Below are 9,965 nucleotides of genomic sequence, written 5' to 3'. Positions count from 1 at the left end.
CCCCCCCCCCCCCCCCCATCTCTTGAACTCTGTTCAAATCATGCTAACAAATTGTAGCTTAATTTTGAGAGGACTCATAAATTACTTCATTTTAGACACATGTGAGCAAGCCATCTTCCTTTCAAGGATTAGGTAGAGATGGAGGCTACTTGATACTCTCACCAGCTTCAAATCTAGAGTTATTTTAAAGTAAATGATTCCTGCTTTGTTTAGAGAAGTATTTTCCAGCTAAATTACAATCTTACAGAAGTGCTAACCACAAAACACAGAGAAATGAAGAATGAAGTATCAGTAAGAGAGAGAACTGACAAAGTGGTAGAAAAGCATGTACAGGAGAAAGACAATACAACTGCAAACAGAAAGAATCAGGGAAAAGCCCAAAGCTAGACCTAAAAGAATGAGAAAGTCAATAAACCCTAAGTACATGTATTAATAAAGGACAGTAGAATAGGAGAACCTCTCTCCCCAGAAACAATGTGTGCTTTTCATACTGAAATCCCCCTGAGAATACTTTTCATTTTGGAATACCACAGATGTTCCACAGATGGAATACCACTTCAAATGTTACTATTTTTAAAAATAGTATCTTAGAAATTCTAGAATATTTTCCCCATTTGGTATATTAACAATATTAATGCTACAATGTGAAGCAGGGAATGGGGTATGGTAGCAGAAACTTATATGGTGGACTGGATGTGCTGAACAGGCACTTGCTGGCTACTACCTCACATATCGTTCAACTGTTATTTTGCAAAATTCATACAAAATACATTTCTTTGAGATTTTTTTAAAAACAAAACAAAGATCAACAAAAATTTAAAATTATTTTAGGTTAACGAAGTAGGTCTGAATTGAACCTACAGAAACTTTCAGGTGCATATTTCTTTTTAAAAAGCATGCTGATAGTAAACAAAGTTACCTAACCTCTGAGAATGTTTACCTTCAGTATAGCACCCATGTCTCCCACAAGTGGCAGTGCAACCTGAAATTAAAATAGGCAGCTGCACTTAATGTTTTACACAACACTATCAACCCTGATGGGTTCTCATTGTTTCTAAAGTTTATGTTGTTACTCACATAGCTTATTACATTTATGATGGTTGAAGCTATTTTTTAATGAAAACTCAAAAGAAAAATTAGGGTTTCAAATACAGTTAATTATGGCTGTCTAGCCAACCTAACAATGTAATTCTTCATTACAATTCCAAGGAAGTTCCTTAAACCATGACAACAGCATAACCCCAGAACATAGTAAATTTCACTTTATTATAATAATATATTGTTGGTTTTGTAGCATACCAGCAACAACTTACCGCTATTGGAAAGTCTCACAGACTATTCTTACCTGATTATCTCCAGTTGTTTTCCTTATGCTTTCTCCTAGGCTTTGACTCTACTGTGAACTGTAGCATGAATTGTGGAGATGCCAAAGCTAACTTCAGTAAACTAGCTCAGATACTGGAAATAATCCAGCTACAGCAACATGAACAAAATGTGTAGTATTTGTCCTCCCTTCACACACTAAGAATTAGTGCAAAACTCTGTGGTGCCACTGCTACCAATACTAACACTAACTCATTTAAAGCTCAATCAATAGGTTTACACCATATTGCATTATATCTCAGATTTCCAAGTGCTGCCATTAAATTTACATTTAAAGAGTCCCTGTAAAAACTGATTGCACCAGATATCATCATCTTCACTCACAGACTCTTCAATTACCAATGCTCATTTCTTCTTGCAATTGCTAAAGCAGAAATAGCCCTGGGCATACTATAAAATTAGACACATACAAAATTTGTTTCTGTTTTTGTTTAGTCTGTTTCAATCATTTCCATCTTGAAGAAGAAAAATAAAATGTAAGCAGTTTTGTAGCACATTAGAAAAACTGTCAGTTGGTAGCAATGTGTGTCAAATGCCAGCTCAAGAGAAGCACTGCTGAACATACTTAGCCATAAGTGTGATCAGTAGTACACCATTTACAGGGTAGCATCACCACCTTTGAAAGCATGCTGAGAAGTTTTCTAGGGTGAGACATGGCCACCTAACGCAACTTAAGGATCTAACTGTCAGGTATGAAGTCCATTCTCTGCACAAAGGTAAACTGTGCATAGACAGTGTCACCTGCTCTTAAAAACCTGTTACAAGGCTTTAAAATATAACTACCACATACCTGCATGGTCTGACTTTTCATCCTTCTCCTTGTGACAACATTTTACAGATAGGCACGCTATTAGTGTCACCAGTTGGTCTTTCTGCTGGACTACACAAGTGTAATTTCCCCAGTCTCTCCTCTTTGTAATGGTTTTTTTTTTTAGTTGCAATATAATTTGATGGCACAGGCCCCCAGACCTTCAGTGTGTCAGGGTCCTAACATCCAGCTGCAAGGGCACATCAGGTGTGAGAGCAGGCTTACTGCATTTGTGCCATACATCCGCATACATACATACAGACATACATCTGCACTGTATGTACAGCAAGTCCAGCCCAAGTGCACATGTTCTGTAGAGTCATAGCTGTGTACGCTGAACTCTGAATAAGTGTATGATACATGCTGGGCTTTTGAAAATGTTAAAATGGCCTTAATTCTCCAGACTCACTTCTGCTTGCAACATCTCCCTTGAAAAATGTTCCATTCAAAGAGAAGAGTATTTCAAGAGAGCAAAAGGCAGTTAGTAAGTTTTACCATTTAGACCTGTCTGTTTAACAATGGCATTAGATTTTTTTCTTACATTTAGTTTACAGTGCACTGTGCCTTCCAGACCTATTCTACTTATGGATTTTCTTATTAAGCACTTTATACTCATCTGTCTTGAGTTTAATCTTGTTGACTTCAGACTGTATCTGAATTTTAAGTTTTGATTATATCTTCAAAAAGCTAGCAATCATTCCCAGTCCAATAGCAGTTTATATCCACTTATCCTAATCAAATTAAATCACTGAGAAGAACTCGGCATGGGAGAGACCTTTCCCAAGTTTGACAGTAACCTACTGATAGACACTCATATCCATATTTTTTTGATAAGCATTAACTATATGGCAATTATGTCGAGCATTTTTTGCTTGCTTCTAAAAACCTCATGAGGACAGTCTCAGAGTTTTATAGAAGCCAAGGTATATAACATGAGTGTTTCCCTGTCTTTCCCAAGAAAGTTAACCTTCCAAAGACAGAAATCTGATTTATTCCATGACTGGTTCTGAACAAAATTATGCCATCTTGTGTTTCCACTTTATCACTTGTATCACTGAGACTTAGAAATAAATTTTAAAAACCCAATTCCTATCTTTCTTGCAATCAAACTTTTTTTTCAGCTGACCTATTATATTCTGGTTCCTTTTCTATTCACCTTTTATGAAGATATGTTTTCTGTTAGCATCTCTCCCTTCCTCAAAAGCTGAATCTTTCTCAAAGTACTCAAAGTAATACTAATCATTTAGAGACTGTTCTGGTTCATTCTTTGAGGTGAATTACACCAGATTTTCATGCTGTATCTAAACCCTTTTTAACCAATTGTTTTTTGATTAAATTTATTAAATTAATTATTTGCTCTGAAAAGCAATGTTTTTCAGTGGACAGTGAAAAGCCACTAAATTATTCAGCTTTCTCTGTACACTCTATAATTTGATCTCTGTGATTATTAAATAATAGACTTTACTGGTCTTTCAAATACTTGTATTCACAATGCCTTTTTCTTGTTTTTATATCCATTTCTAACCGAACCTCTTTGTATCTGAATCTTTGCAACCATCTGGCTCGAGTTCTACCTTCTTACTCAATGCCAGTGATAGACCTGCTTTTACATACTGATTTTAGGCCCTTGAGAAACTACTAATACTCTTAAGTGTCTCTTAAAGCATTGGACCAGTTCACTAATGAAGGAATCAAGGAACCCACTCATGAGAATCACAATCCTGATCCTTCATAATCAACAGTACATACGTTCTATCTAGTTCTCAGGCTCTTCTCTGGAGAAAGCTGACTTTTCTTTACAAGATTAAACCTTTCTGTGACTTTGGGGCTACTTTAAATCTCCACAAACTCCTTGTTGTCAATCCTCAGGCTTACTTGTGGATTGCTGTGCACCTGTACCATCAAATGTTTAATTGAAAGCATGATATATTTACTGCCTAACATATTCCTGCAGCAGCTCTGGAGCATTTCTAATCCCTTCACAGCCTATCAGCAGTCTACAGACTAGTTTGGGAAATCCTGCCTTAGATTTGCACTGCTGGACACTTGAAGATGTACCTCACTCATAAGACATGGTGCAAGCCTCTGCATCTGAGGAGTATGTGCAATGGTCAGGTATGTGAAGAATTGCTAGTTTAAGAGATGAACAGACAGACCGCCAAGATACTCTACTCGCTCAGCTAAAAAGCCGAATTCATGCCTTGGTAAGGAACAAAGATTTTGCTAAAGGAGATAATACAGTTCAAATGTCAGGTTTGGTAAATTTTACTTTCATTTGTTTTGATATGTCTCAAATAAATACTACGATCACTGTGTCTCCCTGTTGTTTTGAAAACTGTGACTTTGACTAAAATCTCTTGGGAAATATCAAATCCTATAAAGCCAACAGGATCACAGGTGAGTTTAAATTTTTTTTTAAGCTCTGGTTTTGTTTATTTTTTTTCCCAATAATCTACAGAATTTTATTTATTTCATTTATATTACTTTATTTATATTAAACAACCACTCAGTGAATTTAGAAAGCTTAATTTGTTGTCATAAAAGCCTCTGTAAGCATTTGTCCCTAAAAAGAAATTTGCTTTTTGAAAGTTCTGAGACAGTTGTTAGGACTCCAGACAGGAACAGGCTAACAACAGAAGTTTTGCCTTTATGCCAATTTTGCAGATATCTACATCAGACTCTCCTGACTTCCATGTAAAATAATCACCTTTAAGGGCACAGTTTGGTCTGAGGCATGTGCTGTTCTCTTCAATCTTTTAACAGGGATTATCAAAGTATTCCCCTGAAAATTTGCATTATACAGATCTTCCTCTGAGATTGAGGAACACCATGGCAAGTTATAACCTGGCAGAAACTCTAGTATACAAACTGTAACACCTGAAAACGAGGTATTTATCCTGTATATGTTAACATAAGTTTAATTTATACTGCAAGATAATCAAGTAAAAAAAAAAAATAAATCCAAAGGATATAATCATTGAAAATCAAATTAATGAACTGGACTTCTAGATTTGCTAGGTTTCTCACCTCCTTTAAATTTAAAACATCTGCATCAAAGCAAATGCATAAGTTTTCTATGTATACGTACAGGATCACCTGGAGGGCCTGGTAGTCCTGGCTTTCCATCTCTTCCTGGAGTGCCCTAAAAACAAATGTAAAATTTGATGGCCTTAAGGTATTAACAAGGGACACATTACTCTTTGCTGTATATATAGGGAAATGTCACTTACATTAATACCAGGGGTACCTGGAGTTCCTGGTAATCCTGGGGGTCCCCTAGGGCCCTAAGAGCAGGAAAAGTAATTTAGGATTTAAGAATAATCTTCTTTTACTATAAACTTAATTAATGGTTTTTATATTAAAGAGAAAGCTTATATCCTACCTGCACACCTGCTGATCCAGTTGGACCTATAGGACCCTGCAAGAAAACTCCAAATAATCAGTAGTTACACTTTTTGGGACAAGGGAGAGAAACTTCATAAAAAAATACTGATGTGGGATATTGGTGTGGTTCACATTGCAAGAAAGACTTGCTCTAAGGTTTGGCTTTAAATCCAAATCTAATTTTGCCAAAACTAGAGAATTCAAGATTTTGCTGAGGTCTGTTTTTAAGGGGAAGTAATACAAAAATCAAAGAATAATAATCTGTGGTGAAACTTGCTATTTAGCTTGGAGATTCATAAGAAAAGCTGATATTCAGTTAAATAAAAACAAATTAGATTATTTAAATATAAATGGGTAATTTTAAAAATTCAGATTTGAAAGTATTTTAACTGAACAATTTTTTTTAAGGATTATTATTTTAGGTCAATATCTCAGTGAATCTCTAGTTACTTCTCAAACATTTTCTCTCTGTACCTGAGACCTGTCAATAAACTGAAATGTATCAGCTGACCATATTGGTCTGGACTGAATAGAGACTGTCCTCTTCACCACGCTAGAACTCAAGTAATAACATGTACCACCTACCATCTACAACATCAATATCATAATTTTTTTACTGAATACTCTGAAGGCACTGCAGGTGGCTTTATTTAAAGGCAATAGAAAGTAACCTAGGAAACAGGCTGAGTAACTGAAACAGTTACTACTATATAAGTAATTTAGTATGAATGCTCTAGATACACTGCTTCAAACTTGCTTCATGTTTGAATTTAAACTGCACAGAAATGCATGAAGCAATCTTTCCAAAATCAGAGCTTTACTATTTCCTGGCATAGCACCTGGCACTGTAAGGTTCCCATTTATAAGCAGTAGAGCCAAGCTTGTAATTAGCAGTCATCACAAATGCAAAAGTTGGGAGCTGATGCAAAGCCTTCCACATCTCTTCCATGTGTCTTTGCCTTTTCCAGTACTAGCATGGATTCCAAAATGCCATCTCTACAGTGTTGAGTATACCTCTTCAGTACCAGTACACAGGCTGGATTTTTCTGACAACTGCAAACAACTGCTGCTTAGAAACTGACACAGACTGAAGATATCTCAACATCATCAACAGCAAGCTTATCTGCAAAGTAGCCATTGACTCTTTCAGTTCTCCAAGGCTTCCACTTCTCACTTAGCACTAGACCTTTCTGGGTCTGGATAAAGGGAAAAGATGCTGAGCTGGGAGTCGAGTCAGAAGGGAGTTCATGGCATGGCTTTTTACTGTGTTTTGTTTACTTGTTGTAGTTTCTCAGTGATGCGCAGTGAGAAGCCCAAATTCTGGGCATTGGTATAACTTACTGGTGATCCCTGAATGCCTATTCCAGGGGGCCCCATCTCCCCTGGTGCTCCTTGTACACCAGGCAGTCCTCTTTCTCCCTGAGAAGGGTACAAGGCTTTCAGTTAGAATAGGTCTGAAAATGTAAACTAGCATATTATCCTTTTTTTTTTAGAAATACATTTTTTTTTATACCTTTGGTCCCCGTGGACCTGGGTTTCCTGGAATACCAGTGGGACCCTAGAAAAAAAACAAAAAACAAAAAACAAACAAACAAACAAACAGGAAAAAAAAAGTTTTAAAATCAAAGAGACTATCTGATTTTTTTTTTTTGCCAAATTAGTCAGCCTTTATAAATAAGCTATGACAGACTTACATGTGTCTTCCTTGTTAATACCACTGTAACCAGGAGCTGCTGTGAGCCTTGAACTATTTCTAGACTATAATTTAGTGCACTTACAATACCACTATAGTATATATTTCAATTTTGAAATGACACTAAAAAAAACCACCTTGTTCTGATTTCTTTCATTGCACAATGAGAATTCTTTAATGGTTGTCCCTACAAGACATAAATACCTAAAAGCCTTTTCAGATTATGGATTATGGACTTACTGGTCTTCCAGGCAGACTTGGTCCAGGAGGTCCCACATCACCTTTTGGACCTGGATGCCCAGGTGGTCCCATAATCCCACCAGGATCTCCCTACAAGATACATCTGGATCACTAATTGAAATGTGAGAAGTTTCTCTTACGAAAAAAACCACTAAATATTATCAGGACTACCCTAGAAAGTGCCAGTGCTTTGAGAAGAAATAGAGAAGCAATATATCCTCCTATTTTCCTTCAAAAAGTTACAGAAGAGGAGGAGGCATGGACCAGGCCAACCACTAATAGTAACTAGCACTCTCTCAGTTTTCCATGCTTGCAATGCATCTGATCTATATTTCTTTGTCCCCAGCCCCCTAATATGCTGGTTGTCATTAAACCCTGTCAGTTAATTCACAGTAACAGCTTCAAACTGTCTCTTCTCAGCTATCTATCCCTAGTGCTAAAACCCTGGTCTTCATGGTATTTCTGTTTTTTACACCGCAATTTCTTACTTCAATGCATGCAGTCTCTTGCTCCACATCTCTACAATTCCTCCTGCTTACACAGGTGAGTTTGTGCCTTTTATTATGCTGTCCTCTTGGCTTTTACATGCGCCTGCACCATTCTCTGTGATTCTTTCTGAATCCACTATTTCCCATTTTGCAAGATGAGTACATTTTTATCACTGTTCCACAGTTATTTTCTTCTCCTGCCTTTTCATCAGCTCACTCTTTCAAAGTATTTACGGATTTTGTTAATTTCCCTTGTAACCCAAAATGTATAAATATCATAACACATCACACAGCTCACAGTATGCCTGCATATCCTCTCTTCTCCCCTTCTCTAATTCATCATATACACATATAGCATTTTTAACTCTTGCTAATGTAGCTGAAATCTAAGGATTTCTACACAGCAAAACACAATGCCATAAAGAGATCCCAGCCTTGGCTCACGTCTGAGACAGTACAGCTGTGTCAGTGTTCTGATAGAATGAATATTCCTGACTGTGAAGTGGGATTTTACACATTAGTCTGGTTAAGACTGAAAAGGCTGTTCTGTTGTCAGGACTGGAACTGACATTTCTGCATTGCAGAGATTTAATGTAAGAGCTCAGTGTAACTTCCTTGAAATATTACTTAAATTATTATTATAAAGAGTAATCGGGCTGCCAAATTGGCCTGCAGCATCTCTGAGGAGCAGCCAGGGCGTTGATGCTTGTATATTTTAAAATCAGTTAATAAAGGAGCCATACAGATGCACTACAGAAGGATGGAAGGTTACTTCAGAGATAACAGTCTAATATGCTCTAATATATCAAGCCTAATTAAAATCACTTAAAACATACCTTGTCTCCTTTAACTCCTGGGTTTCCTGTTGCCCCGTGCTCTCCTGGTAAACCCTGGAATTAATAAAATTATAACTGTACATTTGTATTCCCTTGAGATTATCTAAAATTACAGATGAAAATAAGATTACACTCTATTATTTACTGTGCATTAGTATTGACCCAAAACGTTAAAGAGTACAAATTAATGACTGTTTCTTTTATCAAATATATGAATCAATTTTCATGAAGTTTAAATGGTATAATCAAGATTATTTTCTGGACTGTATTAAGGCAAAGTGGCAGAGACTGACAGGTTTATTTCTTCACTTTCAAAGTAATTCCAAGTCTTGAAAATCAAAAATTTTTTCAAGGACTGTGGTAGCAGGTACAAACTTGAGTTTTAAATAAGCGTCTCATCTTTTTTGCCTATGAATGGCAAAATTTGCATTATTTCCTGCACTAGTTAATTATTTAAATTTGTATCTTCAAAGCTTCAGTCAGTTCCTACTCCTGCATATTACTTAATCCACCAATTTTAAAAAAAATGTTTTAGATATTTAATGTAAAGTCAGATATTTTCGGCAAAATAAATACATTCCATTCTTTTATCTAAATCTTCTCATCTTTCACATTTTGATTTGAACTTCAGTACTTTCCTTTGCCCTTTTCATAAAGGATTTCTTATAAATGCAGAGAAATTAAATAAATTAAAATCTATATAGAAACTACTTAAATAATAGGGTTAAATTTTGTTCTCTTATTACACTGTAACAAATACAGAAAACTTTTCCCATAACCCTCCAATGCTATTCAGGCAACTATTGTATCAAGTATTTTATTAGGAATAACATTAATTTCCACAGTAAATGATAAAATTGCCCAAACTGAACAGTAAAATCTGATACTTAATCTGGAACAGAAAATTAACTCCCTTAGAAAAAGAGAAAGAAACACTTTTTTTTTTTTTTTTTTCCCAGTGTAAAACAGTTTTGTGAACACTGACATGAAGGATGACAACATTTTCATGCCAGTAGTGAGGGTTCAACAGCTGTGTGTTCACTTTCTCTGCTGTATTCTGTCCTCAATACAGACACACAGCTACTTGTTTCACCCAGCCACCCAAATTAAAAGCATAACAACCCCCCCCCCCC

At 36.1% G+C, this 9,965-nt stretch overlaps 1 protein-coding gene across 8 annotated transcripts in view; it reads right to left on the bottom strand.

Annotated features, from left to right (window-relative positions):
- COL19A1 (collagen type XIX alpha 1 chain) overlaps positions 1 to 9,965 on the bottom strand; it is a 205,037-nt gene that overhangs the window by 36,596 nt on the left and 158,476 nt on the right. For all 8 annotated transcript variants that reach the window (XM_026846123.1, XM_026846122.1, XM_026846121.1 and 5 more), the window contains 8 exons: positions 8,833 to 8,886; positions 7,509 to 7,598; positions 7,089 to 7,133; positions 6,917 to 6,994; positions 5,574 to 5,609; positions 5,422 to 5,475; positions 5,280 to 5,333; positions 941 to 982 (listed from right to left, as the gene is read on the bottom strand). In XM_026846123.1, coding sequence (XP_026701924.1) covers positions 941 to 982; positions 5,280 to 5,333; positions 5,422 to 5,475; positions 5,574 to 5,609; positions 6,917 to 6,994; positions 7,089 to 7,133; positions 7,509 to 7,598; positions 8,833 to 8,886 — 453 coding nt within the window. The remainder of the gene's footprint in view (positions 1 to 940; positions 983 to 5,279; positions 5,334 to 5,421; positions 5,476 to 5,573; positions 5,610 to 6,916; positions 6,995 to 7,088; positions 7,134 to 7,508; positions 7,599 to 8,832; positions 8,887 to 9,965) is intronic.

Source organism: Athene cunicularia, assembly GCF_003259725.1.
Source record: "Athene cunicularia isolate RWA chromosome 3 unlocalized genomic scaffold, athCun1 chr3_part1, whole genome shotgun sequence".
Taxonomy (NCBI): Eukaryota; Metazoa; Chordata; class Aves; order Strigiformes; family Strigidae; genus Athene; species Athene cunicularia.
Note: the sequence above shows the minus strand (reverse complement) of the source record. Positions and strands in the feature narration are given on the sequence as shown.